This window comes from Dunckerocampus dactyliophorus, chromosome 7 (assembly GCF_027744805.1).
Source record: "Dunckerocampus dactyliophorus isolate RoL2022-P2 chromosome 7, RoL_Ddac_1.1, whole genome shotgun sequence".
NCBI classification, from domain to species: domain Eukaryota; kingdom Metazoa; phylum Chordata; class Actinopteri; order Syngnathiformes; family Syngnathidae; genus Dunckerocampus; species Dunckerocampus dactyliophorus.
In genome coordinates this window covers 22,871,022-22,892,356 of record NC_072825.1, presented here as the reverse complement: position 1 = coordinate 22,892,356, position 21,335 = coordinate 22,871,022, and the positions used below count along the sequence as shown (strand labels likewise).

General features: G+C 40.1%; 2 protein-coding genes across 5 annotated transcripts in view; both read left to right on the top strand.

The window, feature by feature from the left end:
* The window catches only part of lars2 (leucyl-tRNA synthetase 2, mitochondrial), a 66,580-nt gene extending 62,674 nt beyond the window's left edge, over nucleotides 1–3,906 (top strand). For 2 of the 3 annotated variants that reach the window (XM_054782285.1, XM_054782287.1), the window contains one exon: nucleotides 1,191–3,906. In XM_054782285.1, the coding sequence (XP_054638260.1) occupies nucleotides 1,191–1,370 (180 nt within the window). In that variant the 3' untranslated portion in view covers nucleotides 1,371–3,906. The remainder of the gene's footprint in view (nucleotides 1–1,190) is intronic. The other variant, XM_054782286.1, reaches the window with a different exon arrangement.
* A 10,199-nt stretch (nucleotides 3,907–14,105) lies between these two features.
* The window catches only part of LOC129185614 (LIM domain-containing protein 1), a 31,067-nt gene continuing 23,837 nt past the window's right edge, over nucleotides 14,106–21,335 (top strand). The window contains exon 1 of one of the 2 annotated variants that reach the window (XM_054782896.1): nucleotides 14,106–15,529. In XM_054782896.1, the coding sequence (XP_054638871.1) occupies nucleotides 14,494–15,529 (1,036 nt within the window). In that variant the 5' untranslated portion in view covers nucleotides 14,106–14,493. The remainder of the gene's footprint in view (nucleotides 15,530–21,335) is intronic. The other variant, XM_054782897.1, reaches the window with a different exon arrangement.

Here is a 21,335-nt window from a genome sequence, read left to right as displayed (position 1 = left end):
TGAAGATGCCCGATCGACACATACAGTTGCACTCAAAATTATTTAACCTCCACTGTAAATTACGTTAATTAAAAAAAAACTCTATCAATAGATGGCCAATTTTAAAGTAAAATAAATGACTTTATTGCAGACAACAGGTGGTCACCACACTACCATGAATTAATTAAAAACTCCCTCGAAAACTAGTTACAGTGGAAGAATAGCCTATGTGCGACTCACTACTCTCAACATTGTACTAACTCGTCTTGTCAAGATTAAAGGAATTGACAGATTGATTATGATCTGTAATTAATTGATCAAATTAATCTATTTTTTAATCTCACTTAGGTATTGCTGAGAAAAGCCCTCACTTATTAGGTATTTTCATTTAAATTCACCAATTTCAATTTCTGATTCTATGGCTATCATCACGCTTTTAGTCCATTTACTGGGCTTTTCCTTTGAATGCATCAGGGAAAAAAAGTAAAGCACACTTCTGGAGTTAATCCTCCATGACATTTGCTCACGTCACGCATGGCAATGGTTTCAACAGCAACTTTTGTTCGGTGTTTGTTTGAAATGTTGGTCAAACTGTAAATTGTACCACTTTTACGCCATGACTTCGGAGAGATAAAAAGACAAGACAGAAATTATGTAAATATGTGTATGCTTGTGGTGTTTTGACAGCTGTTTGCATTTTACTTGACAGTAACACTCCTTGACATATTTCCATTGCTGTGCGTTTACTTGTGTGTGTGTGTGCTCGTCTGTGCAGTAAATATATTTGAGCTCACAGGGCTGGCTGATGATGAGTTGACTCACAGGGGCTCTCTGTTGTGGGCTTCCTTATCCGTTCTCCTCTAATCACGTTTGTCCCGTGGGGGACACCATGCCTCAGTGGCCTCACATACGCACGCGCACACACACACACACACACACACACACACACACACACACACACACACACCAGTGCTCCTAACCACTTCCAAAGACGCCATCACACACAGGAAGTCTTGATGTTCCCCTTCATTGTGTACACTTGCTTCTAAACCTATAACCCTGAGCACACTTCCCATAACTACCACTAACTACAGCTTCTGTGGCTCCACCGCATGTGTGGAAAGGGAACAGTTTATTTTTATGCCAAAACGTCATTTTAGCTATAGTTTGAAGCCTAACATTTAGATTTGTCTGTGGATTGTCACCCCCAGATTAACAACAAAGCCTGCGGGAGGGTGACAGTGCCTCTGCAGGTGTCCAAAGACTCTGAGAAGGTGGAGAAGCTCGTCATGGAGAGCCCCCTCGGACAGACGATCCTCAGAGAGGCAAGCATCAAGAGAGTTATCCTCTCTCCACGGACTGCCCTTATCAATTTCCTTCTTGGGGAGTGACCTTTTTACCTTTCAAACACTGCTTGGATGACTGTTTGCTAGTGGCTATGGTATGTTTATACTGTAGGTGTAGTATCAATATGTCAACATCCATACTTGACAAATTTGACTGTTTATGAGTCTCTCATATCTCTAATATCATGTAAAACTAAGTTGGATTTGGGTGCTCAATGCTCCCTTCATCATATTTTGCCAATACTGTTAAAACAAGACCAAATCGGTGTTACTTTGTTATATAAACCAAGCACATGGTAATAGCTAGGGGTGCCACTTGACACTCGAGAGGATACACGTGATTGCATCTATGAGAACCAGACCAGGCAAGATTTTAACTTTACTTGAGAAAAGTACAATGAAAAAATATATGACAATATATTGCAATCTACTAATATAATTTCTACTATGTTACACTCTTCTGCACTCTGTGTATGCTACCGGCCCCGCCTCCACCCACGAGACAAAGACACTGTATGGTTGACAAAAGAGCTCACTCCATTCATGCCGTTGTTCTATGGAACAAACTGGCCTAGGTGCTGAAACCAGTGTACAGGGTAAAGAAGGAAAAGAGACACACGTGCACATGACAATGCATTGAGGCTAGCAGAATTATGGAATTCATTTTCATTTATTGTGCGATGAATTTATTTATTATCGTCCCAGGCCTAGTGCCCACGAGACACTTTTTAAGAGAAATCTTGCCACGTTTTAATCTCGCGAGATCTTTTGACACCCCTAGTAATAACGTCATGTTTTGTGTACAAGTCATCATGTGAGTAAATTTACCAGGAGTAACTATTATGCTGATTTGAATGTAAAAAGAAAAATATAAAGCCAATGCATTCATAAAATCATTTGCTTTACTCTGCTGTATGCGGGCTAGAAGCTGAGGAGAAAATGAAATGGACATGTACAACATTCTATACAGCGCTAACTGTAAAAAGAGTTATTGTTAGACCCCTGAAGTTCAATTTTCAGTTAAAGTGAGTTTTTATTTGATGAATGGGTGGGGATCTTTTAGCTGGAAAGTGATGTTGCAAATATTCATACTAAATAAAGGCAGTTCAGTTGTTATAACTGTTATTTGAGAATGCTCTAGATCAGCGTTTTTCAAAGTGTGATCTGGCCCTCCCCTGGGAGTTAGAGGAGGCGCAGCAGCTTGAGTAAAATAAAGAACGACATATATAAAAACTGCTAACCTAACCACAAGTATCTTTCAAGGCAAGATGAATTGATTTTTAGTTTCTATAGTGAGAAAGTAAACGCAGTCTGGAGTGAGCAGGACAACTCCACAAAATACGCTCACGAAAATCAGTCTTTCGGCGAGTTCAGGAAGCCTCAACGGTATTCTCTGAGGGGGAGGCTGGCTCCTTTAGAATGGTGCAAAGGATGTCCTCAAGTGTCTTTTCACACTTTGTTGTATAATTTCCAACTAAAAGGTAACACATGAACAAATTCACTTTAATGCATAACTTGCTTATGTTGTGTTTTTTTTTTATTATAATCAGCAGTGAATCAGGTTTTTCTCACTCCTGTAATATCAATGTCTAATTAGAGTGTCAGTCTGGAACTACAGTATGACAGAAACAATTATTTTTGTATTCAATTATTGCATTTCTTTATTTCTTGTATGGTTTTTGTGCAAGAAGACATGTAGTTTGATATAGTATCATCAGTTTAGATGATAAAAAGCTGGGATTTGGGGGCGGGGCGATGTAATTGACCTGGGAATTTCGTCCTTTTTGAGGTAATATTAGAGATTTAACAGCAAAGGGATGACGCCTGTGCAAAATGCCACATTTGAAAATAAATTAGAAAATATTTTTTGAACTGTTTTGTTGAAACAGTCAAAGTGGTATTTGTGATGTATACGGCATACATGTACGTTTATCTAGTTGCGCGATGCCTTGTTGTACACTGTGGGTTGGATTCTGTATAAAAAGCAGAGGTGGCCTATATATTATGGCATATTCCGTCACAGCTCTGATGTGAAATATCTATTTCCAATATATTTTTAGCACATAAACCATCATATACCGTACCGACCTTAATATAAGACGACACTGAATCTAAGATGACCCCTTGTTTTCAAGACCTCTTTTAGTGGAAACTATTCTGTTTTTGGAAAATATTTTTTAAATTATGTTTTCAATATCAGCCAAATGATACATCACCATAATTTAGAATGTATTTATATGTGAGCGCCTTTCAAGGAACCCAAGGACACTGTACATAGACACAGTTAAAAGCAAAGCGCACTTAGAATCCAAAAAATACATAAATAAATGAAATAAGATCAAATAAAAAAAATGTCATAATAAATTATAGAGAATAAGATGTCCTGAATAAATGGGTCTTGAGTGTGGATTTGAAGAGAGTCTATGTTGTGGATGTCCGCTAGGAGAGAGTTCCAATATTTGGGAGCAGAGCAGCTGAAAGCTGTGCGACCCATGGTTCTGAGGCGAGCAGGTGGGACGTGAGGTGGACAGAGAAGGAGGATCTGAGGGAGTGAGAGGAGGTGGCAATGTTGAGGAGATCAGCGAGGTGGGGGTGGGGGGGTGGGGGGCAGCTTGAATGTATACAGGAGGATTTTGAATTCATTTCGAGATGTGACAGGGAGCCAATGGAGGTGCTGCAGGATGTGGGGTGATGTGATGAAAAAGGGGTTCTGGTGACGATGCGGGTGATTGGATTCTGGACCATTTGAAGCTTATGGAGGCATTTGTGAGGGAGGCCGACGAGGAGAGTTGCAGTAATTGATACGGGAGGTAAACAGGCTGTGAACAAGAATAGATGTAGTATGGGGGCCGAGGGAGGGGCGTAGGCGATTGATGTTGCATAGATGGAAGTATGCAGACCGGGTAATGCTATTGATGTGGGAATGGAATGACAGCAAGCTATCGAGGATGACACTCATACTCTTAACCTGAGGGGAGGGGGGGGGGGGGACTGTCAACTTTGGATAGCGTAGATTTGGAACCGACCAGAAGGACTTCTGTTTTTTCACAATTGAGTTTAAGGAAATTTAAGGTGAGCCAGGATTTGATTTCAGTTCAGCAGGTGGTGACGGAGGAGGGAGGGAGGATCGAATTTGGTTTGCTAGAGAGGTAGAGCTGGGTGTCATCCGCAAAGCAATGGAAATGGATGTTGTATTTATGGAATATGTTGCCAAGAGGGAGAAGGTAGATGATGAAAAGGAGGGGTCCTGGGACAGAGCCTTGAGGCACGCCTGAAGTCACAGGGGAGGACTGGGATCTGTGGAACTTGAGCTGAATGAACTGAGTTAAGTTAAGCGATAAGAATGAAACCAGCTGAGGGGGGTGTGGCTAATGCCGATGGCGGAAAGTCTATTTAGGAGGATGGAGTGAGAGATTGCTTCAAAGGCCGCACTCAGATCAAGGAGGATAAGGATGGGAAGTAGGCCGGAATCCACTGCCATGAGGAGGCCGTTGGTGATCTTAAGCATGGCGGTTTCAGTACTAAAATATAAATCATATTTCTTAGCTGCTGGACAGAGTGGATGAATCTGCGTCATTGATCAGCATTATCTTAAAATTAGCATCATAGCTCCGCTTTTGGCTAACTTGCTAACAACCTTTGACACTGTGGTATTCCAGTGTGTCTCTGTGTCACGGCTGTATCTCTCCAGGGCACAGTGTGTGTGTGTGTGTGTGTGTGTGTGTGTGTGTGTGTGTGTGACAGCAAGAAAAGCCCTGACTTGCTGGAGCGGAAGGTGTTTAGCGCCACCTCTTCATTTGCATGAATAAATCTCTTGATGCCCTCCAGAAGTACTGCAAACATAAGGACAATTACTTTAATTTTACTGTAGACTGAAAACACATTTTTGGGTTTGACATCAAAAATGAATATGAGACCACAGATGAACATTTCAGCTTTTTTCCCCGCATACAGAAAAATCAAAGGATACTCGGGGCCATTTTGATATTTTTATATATTTTTTATGTATTTTTGTTATTTAATAAAAAGGCTAAAAAAAATTTACATATATATATATATATATATATATATATATATATATGTATTAATTATTAGTATCAGCATATCATTTCTTCTGTTTAGATTGTGACTTTTTGCACTAGTTTTGCTATTTTTAGAGGTTAATTTTATATTTACAACTTGCAGAGGGCCAATAATAAACACATGGTCCCCGGGCCGCACTTTGGACACCCCTGCCCTAAAACAATTGTTAGTGACATCAGCAACGACCTGCAGAGAGGAGTGAATGTATCACAATCTACTTTATCACTTTTTTTTTTTTTTAACTCCAGAAGTGTGGTTAGCTTTTTCTTTAGATTTTTTCGTAATGCCATCAAAGAAAAATCACAGTAAAAAGACTGAAATACCGCCTTATATTGGTGGTAATATAGCAATATACTGTATTCATTGTTAGAGCATAGAAAGCTGCTTATGACTTTCTAAATACGGATTTTAACATTATTAGAGCCCCGTAGACATGAAATAACACCGCTATAGTCACTTTTACACTACTATTATTTTTTTTAAAAATAAAACAATAAAACAGCGCAGGCTACGGAATCACTGCAGAGGCATAACAGACTGCCGCCGCTAGCATAGCAAGCTACTGAGCTAACCAGTTAGCCTCTCCAATTTACTTATTATAAATTTAAGTGTTTCAAATTGAGTGAGGAAGAAAGACAAAGAAGCCAAAAATGTACTATTTCCACACAGAATGAGAGGAGAACCTTTTTTCCCCACTCAGTCTCAGCCATGGCATGTCGGCTCGGCTCTGCTGGCTCAATAGCCAGTCTCCATGCAGTGTGAAAGGCAATGTAATGTAAGGTCCTGTCTCATAACATTGCCGATGCCTTGTGACCAGAATACTTCATATAACTTTCTGAATTTTTTTTATTAATAAAAGGCCATAGTCAACTACGAAACAGCATTCATTTATTAATTCTTTTTTGAAAAACCACTACAGAGCGAGCCACGATATAGCTAGGAACAACTGTATGGGCTTGATTTGTTTTGAATTAAAACCAGAAATGACAGGCGTTTCTTCCTCTTGTGTTTCTCAAACTGCGACATGAAATTCAACATCTTAATCAGATCCTCTTCCTGGTTATCAAGCTGTCTCGACGGTGCCACGGGAAACACCACAGAACGCCGCTTTGGATTCCACTCAACGCTCAGATTCCAGTCGTCACCCGCAGCTTCTCCACTCAGAGTCCGCTGAGTCAAGCGTGATCCTGCCTTATCACGGCTGATCTGCTTGCTGTCTCTGCTCGCTGCTTTTAGCCACAGACCGCCATGTTTAGACTTTAAGGGCACAAGGCCTCTCACTCACATGTATTACTCACAAGTGCTTTTCAGAATGTGACGCAGAGAGTAGAACTGTCCTTGCAGAGCACATACACCAGAGTGTTATTCATTTGTACTCCCACAAGCTTGTCTTTAAATAGCTAGATGATTATGTACAGTATAAGCACTTCCTGCACAACCCAAAGTCTGTTTTTTTTATTTTTTATAATCAGTCCATTTAGGTGAACTTTTAGCTGCCTTGTGGCCTGGCGTCAGGAACGGCCATCAAGCAGCTCCTCTATGAGGAAGTGCTTCTATTTTTATGGTCTCCTCCATGTGCTGTATCAGCAAATTATACAGTGAGCTTGTTTTGGTTAGGAAGTTATGGGAAATTAAAAAACAAATGTGCACACAGGAGGAGAAACTCAGCGTTTACTCACTGATCCGGTGAACTTTTTCCCCATGTTTCCGAGCTCTATCTGTGAGCGTCAGGTGACGGGAAAAGCAGAGAGGAGAGAGAATAACAGGAAGCGACAGCAGCAATGTGGTGTTGCTTTCCTTTTCTTGTTTCTTGCTTGCTTCATGCAAGCCAATCAATATTCTGCACTTTAACACTGAATATGAATTAGTGGTGGACGATACTGCAAATTTTGGTATTGCTCCAATACCAAGTACAGTGGAACCTTGGTTAGCACCAACCCTAGTTAGTGTCTTTTTCAGTTAACATAAAAAATGTACAACAAAATTTTGCCTCTGCGTACTTTTTCTGATTAGCGTACAATATGGTACACGTCTTGTTGTGTTATCAATACACTGCATGAGTCCAACTGTGTTCTTAATGTATTTTGATCACAAACCGTCCTGTTACCAACCTTAGCTCACAAAAAAAAAATGGCAACTGGAACCGGAAGTCAACTGTGTCGCCCGTCTATGATGTCATCAACGGTTGACTCAAAAACGTTAACACAAAACACGTTTTTATAGTTTTACATGCATAAAACACTTCTAAATGCATATAAGTGACAAATGAAAGGGATAAATGAGCATTTAAGATTACTGCTTACTTTTACCGTCACTGAAGACGTGGCTGTTCTCAAAGACGCAATGTGGCAGCAAAATCAACACCTTCCTTTTCAACACCACCTTCCTTCCTTGTCATTATTTTATTATTTCTTCAATTCAATAGTGTCTTTCGCCTTTTTTTAATTAAAATGCTGGCACTTGCTACTTTCTTTGGCTCCATTTCACTCACGGCAAAACAAGAAGGTGCTGTTGATGAAGAAGATGTTGATCCTCGCTGCCACATTGTGTCTTTGGGAACAGTCACATCGAGAATCACGTCATCTGTGAAGGTAAAGTAACTTTAAATGTTCATGAATCCCTTTCATTCATCATTTATATGAATTTATATACAGTTTGAATAGTTTTATTCATTTACAGTACACTGCTCTTTATTTGACAATTTAACAATACAGGTATATAAATGCAACAATATAAGACAATGGAACAATATCAACAAAATACTACAATTATTCCTTTATTCCTTTTTATTACATACAAATAAAGTCAGTAGAGCAACATTCATAAACAAAAGCAATTATTTGGCAATTATTTACTATTCATTCATATCATTTAAATCTCAAAGTCCTCCTGTGTCCAAAAACATATAAACAATATAACAATGTATAAATATTACAATATCATATATGTATGTTTATGAACAACACACACACATACACACACCAAAAAAAACATATTCGTGAAAATAAAGGAAAGAATCAACCTAATGGAGATAGTATCTATCCAATACTGATACTACCCTGGGAATTGATACTATCGATATTACGATCGATTCACCCACACTGACTATGAATGAAATAGTTGTGATTTCTGAGAAGGCACTTGTTCACCTCTTCTCTCACTTTATTTATGTATTTTTATTTTTAAAGTACACTTGACCTATTTCAGACATCTGAATTATTCTGAAAACATTTTCTAATATGAGATGTGAACAGTTTTTTAATGCATGACCCTTTTAAACCTCTTTTTTGTTTGTTTTCTCTAATGATTCTTTTTGTCACTGACAGTTCCCCCTGAGTTATTTTATGCCCATTTTTGCAGCTCTGCCGTTGCCAGGACGACTAGGATGACTGAGCATACAACAGTATATAGCATGCTATGTGACTCATTCACTTCTGCTTATACTTGAAATGTACAGCACGAATTGTCCATGATGAATTACGAAATCGTTTTCATTTCCTCTTGAGAAAGTCTTCCTGCGGAGGAAAGGATGGTACACTAAGCAAAAGTGTGTCCCTCATTAAATAGGACACTTTTAAATACTGTACATTGATATTGATGTCTAATAAATACAGCTTGCAATGTTTGAGTACAACCTCCTTGTCTCTTCCAAAAAAATGTCCTAAATAGCTTTTATCAACCCTGCTTCTCTTAATGTGCACCCTTTTACAAAATAACTATTTGGATTTGAATTTCCAGGGTTGGAAAACTGATTCGTTTCTGGATAAAGCGCTTGAAATTGTAAGTAGAAAGGTCCACTGATAGACGGAGTAACGTAAAACAAATTGTCCTCTAACTTCTACTTCTTGTCTAATATTCAAATTTCTCTTCATACATTATAGCATAATGCCTTCTTATTTAGGGTGCCAATTGTGTGTGCGTGTGCGTGTTTGTGTATAGACGCACACAATCATAGGCCGTCTATCGGGTGTCCAGAGTGCGGCCCGCAGCTTTTTTTTAATGGCCCTCGGCACATTGTAAAAATACAATTAAACAGGAAAAATGGAAGAAAAAAAACAGTAATTTTATGAAAATAGCTGAAATATTAGGAGAATAAAGGGGTAATCTTTCAAGATAAAAAGTCAACAATGAACCTGTAATATTGTGAGTGAAAAAAATTACTTTAGAAGCATAAAGTTGAAATATCTTTTTAAAAAAGTCATAATATCATGAGAAATAAAACACAGAATAAACATGCATCTTTAAGGTTGGCAAACAGATTACGAGAATGAAATCCAAATATTTTGGGATCAGTCATAATCCATCCATCTTCAATACCGCTTATCCTCATTAGGGTCGCGGGTATGCTGGAGCCTATCCCAGCTGACTTCGGGCGAGAGGCGGGCTACAGCCTGGACTGGTCCCCAGCCAATCGCAGGGCACATATAGACAAACAACCATTCACACTCACATTCATACCTATGGACAATTTAGAGTCACCAATTAACCTAACATGCATGTTTTTGGAATGTGGGAGGAAACCGGAGTACCCGGAGAAAACCCACACACACACGGGGAGAACATGCAAACTCCACACAGAAATGCCCAACGGTTATTCGAACCCAGCTCTTCCTGACCTCCTGATTATGTGGCCAACATGCTAACCACTACGCCACCATGTGGCATCAGTCATAATATGAGAAAAAAGATTCACAAGAATATAGTTGAAGTATTTGTCAAAAAACATTTTTAAATGAAAAAATGAGCAAAAAAAGTGCAATGTTATGAGAAATAGTTCATAAAAATACACTTTGTCACCTATAACACAAAGCTTCAGATGGAGGCTGTGTTTTCTTTAAAGATACATAACATGGGTTGTTTTACAAAATGTCAAATATCAACGTGGCCCCATCATCCTTTGATTTTTCAGTATGTGGCCCTCAGTAGAAAAAGTTGGGCACCCCTGGTCTATACCAACCTTCTAACTTCTGCAGTTGCTTTCTTAAACATCTCAGCCAATAACATCAATCTTCATTTTTAAGATGTATAAGCAAATGCAATATATATATATATATTTGAGGTAATACATCTTTTTCCCCAAAGTAATTCTTGGCCAATAACACTGTAGCTTTCATTTGAATGTCTTTCTCAGTGATGAGTGATCTACCTTGAAGGCAAAGTTGCATAATGCTGGTTGCTACCTCACCAGTATTTAAAAATACGCACCGTGTAAAGCTCGTGTTAATTTTAATTAAAACCCACAGCCCACCACCCCTTCTTGATATCAGCTGGAATTTTAAAACCTATTACGCCTGCAAGGTTCAGTAAGTCACGGGCGTGGAATGTCTGACATCACTCAACCAAAACAGAGAAGACTGTAAATAGCCCACCTTCACCACAAGTCAAACACGCCCATACGCCATGATTGTAAAGCTATGCTGTTAAATGATGCATGGCGAGGGATGCACACACTACTTACACTACCTACCCCATGGACAGCAGCTAACAGTTAGTACACCCCTCACAGCAATTTTTAAAATGATCTTCTCATGGAACAATACTATACAAATGAAAACTGGATATACTTTGGAGTTGCTGTGTACAGCTTGTATAACTGTACTGTAACTCTTACTCCGGCCCACCGGGCATTTCCGGATTCCTTTTCTTAAACCTTTAACATGGAAAGTGTATCTGGCAACATGACTCGCAGCGCTATTGTGGCACGCTTGAGTCACCAAAATAGTCAGATGCAATCTGTAGCTTGTACACAAAAGCCGTCCAAACAGCACAACACGTCATCACGCATGACGCACGCCTACTACCTGCCACCATGTGGGCATAACAACAAATATCAATGTGTGATAGATACCATGCCAAAAAAATACCAGTTTTAAGTTATGTGTTATGTTTAGCGCTTAGTTGTTGATTTATGTGATGCGTTAACTTGACATGGATCTGTTGTGTTTTTGTTTCGTGGCACCGTGAGCAAGTATGTTGCTCTGATTGATGCCACTTATATATAGAGGCCCCCCCCCAATGTGGCCCGTGAGTCTAAACCCACCCCTGGTAGAGCTGTACTGTGCACGCACCACTATTGTCTAAAGTAAATAGTTAGCAACACAAGTGAGTACACCTCACAGTGAACATTGTGTCCTTGGTTTAACATTTAGTGTGATCACCATTGTTATCTAGCACTGCCTTAATCATCTTGGGTATAGAATTCACCAGAGCTGCACATCACAGGTGGAGATGGTGGGTGTTTGACACCTTGCACTCCTCCGCCTTCCTCCCATTTGCTTGAGGGTGCCCCACAGCTGCTCGGTTGGGTTTACGGTACAGTAGGTCTGGAGGAGACACACTTGGCCACTGCATCATCTTCAGCTTCCTCAGCACATCACTTGTCATCTTGGAGGCGTGCTTGGGCTCCTTATCATGTTGGAAAACTGCCATGCGGCCCAGCTTCTGCTTCACATTGTCACAGTACATGTTGAAGTTCATGTTCCCCGCAATGAACAGCAGCTCCCCCCTGCAGGCAGCACTTAGGCGCCCCACACAGTGACTCCAATATCTTGGTACTTACTTGTATTGTATTTACTTACTTGTATTTAGACAATTATGGCTGAGTTGAGTCTTTTTCGGAGGATGGTAAATCTATACTGCTATACAAGCTGTACACTGATACTGATACTGATACTGGTAAGTTTCATTTGTATCGTACTGTCCCTTAAGAAGATATCATTAAATTGTTGCTGAAATGCAAGTTGTTTCCTCACTTATGTAAGAGGCTGCATTTCACAGTACTGTATTACACTTCTCTCTCATTTTGTTCCATGTTTTCACTTGTTTTAAAACTGATTCTGACTGAAATATACATATCCATTAATTATCGTTGGGGCATTTCAAACTTTTGAAGGTTTGCATAACGTCATAATTTTTTTTTTAAATTAAAAAGCAAAAAACAAAGCTAAAGTAAACACACACAAACCCAAACAATGTTTTTTTAAATCCACCATTCCAACATCAGTGGAGACACATACATACTGTACACTCCTATCATTTCAGAGAACAGAAAACAGTCAAATGTGCTGCATGCTTTGAATGGGAAGAAGTAGCAGCATCTGGTGGACAAATGAAACATTAAAATCCGGTACAGTAGAGCCCTTGGGGTCTTGGAACGTAACCCCTTGGAATAGCGAAAAAAAAAGTAAATTATGGACACACCCTTAAAAAGCCTTGATGCCTATTTGTGATACTCTCAGCCATATAATGTGCCTCTCACACTTAGTAAACACATTTTTAATTCCGTTTTGACACATTAAAAAAAAACATTACAAACACACAACACGCAGCACTGTGCTTACAAATTGTTCATTACACAACACCACATCTCGTCAAAGCATCTTCCTGCTGGAAAATGTTGAGTGAATTTACTTGTGAGACAGCGCCCTCAACTGGATTCATAACTGCATCACATCCACTTTGATACGTTTTGTGCATTAAATATGCTAAAACCAAACAATGTTAAGCTATCTCAGCAAAACAGCCACAGTTTAGCTTTGCGTTACAGGTGACAAAACAAATTAGTGTCATATCTAAGAATAAATTGCATGAAAAAATTCATTATTTTTATTTTAACAATATTCCAAGGGCCCAATAAAAAATGAACTGCAGGCCAAATAGGCCCCCGGGTCGCACTTTGGGCAACCCGGCCATAAAGGATTGCATTAGTTTATGTTAAGGAACAAATGTGTTGACTTTTGTGTAGCGGCGCCATTTTATTACACTGATTTATGAAGTAGCAGACAAGCCAAAATGTGTGCATTCTTTGAACACAGCACGCATTATGACCCTTCGCTTTGCTGTGAGTTTCTTTGCAAAAATATCCTTGAGCTGCACCAACGCTGGACATAAAGGCTGTGATTGGTCAGCTTGTAGTACATTATTTCATGTGTAGTCTATACGATTTGTTCAGAGAGCAGATAGCCCACCTTCGTGAACACCTCTCCTCTGATTTCGGCTCTACTGAGTATCTTGCATCGATTAGTTTGAGCTGCAAAAACATTCACCATCTCTCTTTACTTACCATTGTTTGCTTGAGACGGGAAGCTAACAAGCTAAATAGTCGACGAGAGTTGGAGTTGCTCACAGAGTTGACGTCATGTCACACATACGGGTGCAGAAAGTGCAGAAAAAAAATATATAAAATGAACAAAATGTGAAAGATAGAAAACAAATAAAGAAAATAATGAGAAAAAGCTGAAATGTTGATATTAATAACTAATAATAAATAGGTATCACTTAAAAACAATCTCCAAGGTTGACAGAAATCTAACATGTTTTATCAGATTTCACCACCAAATCAGATTTTACCCATATTAATTCAAAGCAGTAAATATGGCTCGAAAATCAGAAAAACTGGATGACACAATGTGTTTAATGGAGTTTAATGAATTAATCAACTGTTTTCCGTTATGGCCACAAAGACAGTGTTGATAGAATAGAGGAAAAGAGAGTAATCGTATGTAGTTGTTTCTTTATTTTTATTACACGTGTCTCCGTTAAAAATATAAATATGCTGTGTTTGCGGTCGGCAGTAAAAAGCAGTACTACCCCTTTAAACTCAATCTGCTCCTTGTTTCTAGTCCCCACCGTCCACCCGCACCCGCGTACAGCGGCTACTAGCCACCGGGACCGCTCATTTCAGCCAAATAAAACGACTTTGTCGCAACTTAATGGCAGTTTAAAGTACTTTGGAGGACTTTCGAGGAGGTTGGAGTTGTGAATGACTTCCCGGTGGGTTGGGGGTGTAGCGGGAGGCGAGAGCCGGGAGGAGGGGGCTAGCTAGTGGACTTGTCCTGGACTATCAGAACCAGAGATCGACTCTCATTAGACAGACGGCGGCTTGTTGACGGCAGACCGCATTTGGACTCAAGCAAAGACACACCGAGGAGGAGGAATAAGCCTTTTCTTTTATTACTGAAACAAGAAGAGTTGAGTGAAACGAAGAAAAAGTTTGGATGTGAACCGCTAGCTGCTCGACTGTAAGCTGATATTTCACTTTTTTTCTTACTTTTTCACAGCATCAACTTTTTTTTTCCTATTCAAAATGGATAAGTACGAGGATTTGGGACTGGAAGCAAGTAAGTTCATCGAGGATTTAAACATGTATGAAGCATCCAGAGATGGTTTATTCAGGATGAGGAGGGATGCAGGAAATAACCCGGACTTTGAGGAGACTAGGAGAGTTTTTGCTTCCAAAATGACAAAAATACACATGCAGAAACACCAAGAGGAAATGGCAAAAAACAACCAGGCGATAAGAATGAATGGGGGTCTTAACAACACGTATTACACCAAAGACAGACCTCCCATCAATAGCTACAGGCAGCCCGGGGAAGCTGCTGCAAAGCCCCCAATATTGTCTGGTCCTTTGCCTCCACAGCTTGATAGTCAGAAGGGCCATGCAGCCATTCAGTCTGAACCTCCAGCCAGCAGGGCATACGGCTACGGAAACAATTACGATAACAAGGAGCGCTCAGAGCCACATTTGTACCAGAACACCACCCCTGCAGTCATCAGCCCAGGAAACACTTTTCACAGTGCGCCCATGCACTCTCACCATGCTGCTCCTTGGGCCTCATCCAGAGAGAGTTCCCCATCTTTGTCTGAGGTCAGTGTTGCGTCTTCACAACGGCGCCAGTCTGAATCTCCAACCATGATGCAGAGCCAGGATGTCCCCCTGTCGACTAACAGGAGTCCGCCAGACCTCATTCCTTCACTGCCCCTAAGTGCCTTCACAGGAGGAGCCGATTTAACCTCCATTCATTCTACTCATTATGCACCACCACCTTCCCCAACTTCAAGAACCTCTTCCAGCCAGAATGGTCCCGTGGCTGCATGTGAAACACCCCAAACCAAACTCCAGGTCACATCTGCAGCCATAAATCCCAGTAATGTCTCCAAAAGCTTCAGCCAGAGTCAAGATCCAAGCCATATTGCCAGCTTTGGAAAGGCTGTTGGTGCTGAAGCATCTTCATTGAAGCCTGCAGAGCAGGGTTCCTCAGCAGCTGAAGTAAAACTAGAGGCCCTCACTAAACACCTGGAAAAAGACATGAATACCCAACCAAAGGCTGACTATTTTGGTAAGTCCCATATCTCACATGTCCCACAGTAGTGTAGTGGCCAAATCTTAGCCTCGATACTGGAACTGAGACAGTTGAAAAATGCTTTTAGTAAACTCTACTGGGAACGCACCCTTTTTATGTGTCTGTAGCATGAATACTAATGAGCTGTTTTTGGCCATGTGGATCCAAGAAGTTCTGTTGTCAACTTTTGTGTACAGTCGTCCCTCGTCACATCGCGGTTCAAATTTCATGGCTTCACTCTATCACAGTGTTTCAAACATACTCTGTATTAATTAATCAATCATGCTGTTTTGTTATGTTATGTTATGTTACGTTACGCAAATGTGATGTTTTTGCCTAAATTAAGCGTTTTCAATCATAAAAATGAGTAAATGAAGTAAAAATACAAATACCAACACAAGCCATTTATACAAGCCAAATACAAGCATTCAAATTAAATTGTAACTTTAGCATTCTACATTGGTCACTAGGTGTCAATAATTGTTCAGTGAGACAAGCACCAGACTTGATTGCCAGAACAACAGGCTTTTATTGCAGGTTTAAATGATCTCACAACAGGCACAATAACAACAATTAGAATAATCATAATATTCATTATCATAATAATAACACGGGTTGCTGTTGCGGCCGTATCCCACAACAAGTTAAAACTGAACTCTGAGCCTCACTTCCTGTCTTTCAGACGGAACACATTTACTGCGACACACACACAAGCACGAGTTTTATTTATGTCCTAAATGACTTATTTTGTCTGATTATTATGGCTGTTATTCAAGTCTGATAATGCTAAAACTGTATTTACAAGATTGTAAACAGGTTTTTGATGCCATATCTATGGAAATATTCCATTTATATGTAAGGATCCTACTTTGTGGAAATTGATTTATCACGGTGGGATCTTGAACCAATTGAACCGATAAACAAGGGATTGGTGTACATTGTAGCTCGGCACTTGCACAACGTAATAAAATGCCATATATCAGATGCAACAATGTGACATTAAGGTGTGGGACAGGAGGACAATAGCATAGCTTTCTGAGCTAAAGCGCTAACATTACAGTCACGTTTTAACAGCAACATCATGCTAGGTGAGCCTATTCACTGAAGAAAAACAAAATTATTAAATGTACATCACCCTATAGCTGACCAATGGCGACTTGACAGAACTTTGGGCTTTATTTTAAGATGTGTAGCAAAGCCTTTTTTTCACACAGCTATCCTTTGTGAAGTGGTGGGCTCATCTTGCTAGAGGTGGTATCATGGATGACGGAGGTAGTTTTTAGCTTCGTGATGTCATGAAAATCTGAAACTTCAAAAGTGACCGTTTGAGTGCCTCATTTCTCAAAAGTTGAGCAAACAAGTGAGGGACATGATCCATTTTTCTCACGTTTGCTGCCCATACACAGGTTGACACATTATGCTGTTAGAACATCATTCAAACTCTATTCCGCACGATGGTGGACCTTTAAACCTAACCTGAAGATGAACCACTCCATAACTCCACTTATTTTTTTGGTTCTTAATAACACACTTGATTGTCAAGCTTATCATTCTTTGCATGACTTGTTCTTGTTCCCAATTGTCCACTGTTGCTTTATGAACTTCTCTTTGCTGATAAAATAGCTTAAACTAGTCAGCCAGACACCAGAGCGAAACACATGCCTCTGTGGAATGCAGACGGAATCCTTTTCAATATTTGTTTATAAAGTACCTTTCCTTTCATGATTTGCTTGGCAGAAGCAACTTACCTTTTGATAATAAAAGGTGAAGCTAAGACAGGAAGGGGAAAGCTCTTCTGAAGTCTCAAAGATTTCCTGGAGAAATCCAGAAACCTCATCAATAAATAAACACTTTGTTTTTCAAGTTTCCTATGTCAAAGGATGGTAGGCTTCTGAAATAACTTATCTCTACCGTAGCACTCACCACCTTACTGTGGTACATGCTGTTGTCTGTCTATTGTTTGAGAATTGTCACTTCCATGTGACAGTGGGAATGCAATCCTAAGACACAAGCCTTTTCTCAAACAAAGCTTTTTGTCTTTTTTTGTCTGAGAGGCAAAAATGTGAAAAATATCCTCTACTGCTGGTAGGGATAGGACATCCAATCCAGGGCTCTGATACCAGTGTAATTGGTATTGACTTGAAAATAGTCGGAAATTGCCAATACAACGTCTTTGCTTTAATGTCGTCAGCAAATGTAGCCAAAAGAGTATCAGCACGAATGTTTCTGTCTCCACACATGCACTGCAGGTGTCCTACACACTCGCGTCACACACACACACACAGACACACAAGCACCACCGGACATGTTCACGGCCACACACAACACTTCGACATCTTGACAACAAAAAACGTCGGGGTTGCTGCGATATCAATTTCCTGTCGAGAAAAGGTTTTTACAGCCATATATAAAATCAACAGTAATGACAATGTTAACAGTTTCGACTGTTTGTGAAGCCGCGAACGGGTCAGGCTGAGCGCTTGTCCGTGTGTGTGGTGCTGCATGTGTGGAGACAGCTACGTTCACGGACATTGTTTTGCTACATTTGCTGATAGTTTTGTTGAATATTACAGCACATTCTGGTATCAGAATTCTATCAATATCGGCAGAAATCCAAATTCCGGTATCGGGATAGGATTGGAAGTGGCAAAATGTGGATTGGTGCTTCTCGAAGTCTTAATTCCCAATTTAGTGTACATCCAACTTTTTGGACTCTATTCACATTTAACAAGCAAGGTGGTTGTCATCTTGGAGGTGTGTCCGGGCTCATTATCATGTTGGAAAACTGGCGTGAGACCTAGTTTTCCCATCCCAGAATTCATGTTTCCCTCAATGAACCGCAGCTCCTCAGTGCTGGCAGCACTCATGCAGCCCCAGACAATTATGCTACCACCGTACTTGATTGTAGGCAAGACACAATTCTCTTGCTATTCCCTTGTGTTGTGTCAGCTCTTTGGATGGCAATGGCCCCGTGTTGAGTCATTTTCAGGATCCAAGTTTTATTTCTGTACTACAGTATTTATTGTCCCTTTGCAATATATCTGTCAAGGCAGCTGAGCTGCTTTGTATACTTTTTAAGATACATATTTGAAGCTCTTTGTGACATCTCGCCTGTGAAAATACAACCATTTCAAATAACATATTTCGGTAATTTTGACTCTCTTTTCAGAGAGCCAGTTCTTTCTTTAGAGCCGAGCTCTACAAGTAAAAAGAACACTTGCGGCTCTGAAACGGCTCCTCAGACTTTTTTGATGCTTAAATTAATTTCTAACCACAATACAGTGGTTGGTTAGCGTCATTAATTCATTCCAGAAGGTCTGACTCTAATTGAGACGGACGTTAACCAAATCCATTTTTCCCAAAAGAAATCATGTAAATCCAATTAATCTGTACCAGAAAGCCAAAAATGTTAACAGAAAACATGTTTTTGTAGTTTTACAATTATAGTTTTACATGCTGTAAACAATTCAAAATGCATATAAACGATGAATGAAAGGGATAAATGAATATTTAAGGTTACTTTTACCTTCCTTGAAGATGTGACTGTTCCCAAAAACACGATCTGGCAGCTAGATCAACCACCACCACCTTCCTGTTTTCAGTCACGTCAAGAATCAGTGAAGGTAAAAGTAACCTTAAATGTTCATTCATCCCTTTCATTTGTCTTTTATAAGCATTTAGAATTCTTTCACGCTTTTAGAACTATAATTGTAAAACTATAAAAATGTGCTTTGGTTAACATTTTTGAGCGTCAACTGCTGATGACATCATAGACGGGTGACCTTTTCTGCTTGCTTGTGTTGTAACCCCTCCCTCTCCCTTCGGCTTAGTGTTGACACATGCAGCACCACACATTTTGACCAATCACGTGCGGCTTCAACTGGGAAAAAAAGACTAGAAAAATCACTTAACGTCGGCTGCTGTCGTTCACTTTAAAGAGTTGACTCTAAGTGCTGCTTCGTTCCTGAACGACCCATCACTATCGTGTTCAGCTTTTTTGTTTGATGTATGGATAAAAAAGGGAATTGGCCAGGTTCTGTCTCACCGCAATGAGACATATGCGATATTTTGGATTACACTGCAGATATCGGAAACCTATCAACATCTGATTGAGACCTGCTTCAGATATCAGCCTATGGGTTTTGTTCAGCTTTTTTTGCCCTGACAAATGTCGTCATTGGACCATATGGGGGGAAAAAACAGAATTAGGTCACTTGAACCATGTAATGTTAATCCAGCCTTGTTGAATTAATTGCTGCTATGATGTCACTCATTTGAGTAGCTGACTAAACCATCCAGCCTGCACAAGCCAAGCTCACTTTTTCGAAATGTGGCCTGCTTTTATTTTACCCAAGGTTGTACAGAGTTGCATTAAACAATCAATATTCAATGTTCAGGTGAGTTATTCTGCTTACATATCCTCTCATTACGAATGTGCTGACAAGACTCATGGCAAGGTTGTCTGTCATCCAGCTAGGAGGAGAGATGTTTTGCAGATGATCTTGACTCAAAGTAAGCTTTTTGTTCATGTGTTCTCCAGCTGTTTGTAATGAAGGCCATTGATGAAAATGAGTTGAAACAAGGAAGGAAATGAGATTTTGAGAGTGAGAATGAGAGTATCGTGTTAGAATCCATTTTTGTCATCCATCCAATTACACTCTTGCCGGCGCATACCGTTGCTTCCTCAGTTGCAGGAATTTCCTTGTGGAATGTCATGGTTGGAGCCCCCAAGTGCGTACACTGGTGTGTAAGGGAAGATGTTCTGGCGTACGTCACTGTCACAACATGGCTCATAAATAGCTGAGCTGTGTGAATATTAAAAATGTGTGGGAGGACGTTGTTCCCACATTGCCATGCATAGTCCTGATCTTCCCACAACACAATGGCTCATGCTGTGAGTCATGCGCTCATGCATCATCAGCAAGTTGTGTAGGTCGATCATCTTTTTGGAACTTCTTCCTGCTACATATTGTGCAAAAAGACGTATGTACTCTTGTTGGATGTCAGGAAGGATTACAGTACAGATACTAATAAGAAAGGCCACAATTTTCACATAAATATAATAGTCTGACTGTAACATGAGCAAAAAAATTAAAATTAAGCACATTCCTTCTAATATTGCTTAGAGGAGGCGGTTTATTTGCAAAAATGCCGATGTAAGTGTTGACTAGACTTGCACGTGTCCATTGATTGGTTGACTGGGAATTGTACTTGTTATAATGTCATGTACTGCGATTGACTGGCAACCAGTCCAGGGTGCAGGGTGTCCCTGCCTCTCGCCTGAAGTCAGCTGGGATAGGCTGCAGCATACCCCCTCGACCTCAGTGAGGATAAGCGACACAGAAGATAGATGGATGGATAATGTCAATAATTTATGGAACTTATGTAGTTATCGTCATCCCGCCCACACTCAAGTATAGAGTGGAACCACTTACCTAATCAGGGTATAGTGTACTGCAGCATTACTCAGTGATTTATTGAGGCATGGTGCCAGTATTTGAAGATATAAGCTATTTTGGTTCTTCTAACATTATGGAAAATTGGATACGTACACTTCAGAGTGTTCAGTGTTGTTGTGTTACCCGATGATGGTGTTTCCTGGTGTGCTTGAGAAACACACTAAATAGACTTTGAAATATTTCTGCCTGACTCATCTGCTAATCCGTACCCTGACATAACTGCAGCTGGAAACCCTGGGAAAGTGAGCCCAGCGCCAAATGGCTGCACCAGACGATCAAAGAGGAATGTCTGGAGAATGAGCGCAAGGCATTTTAGAAATGAGGGTTCCAGATATTAAGGAAAA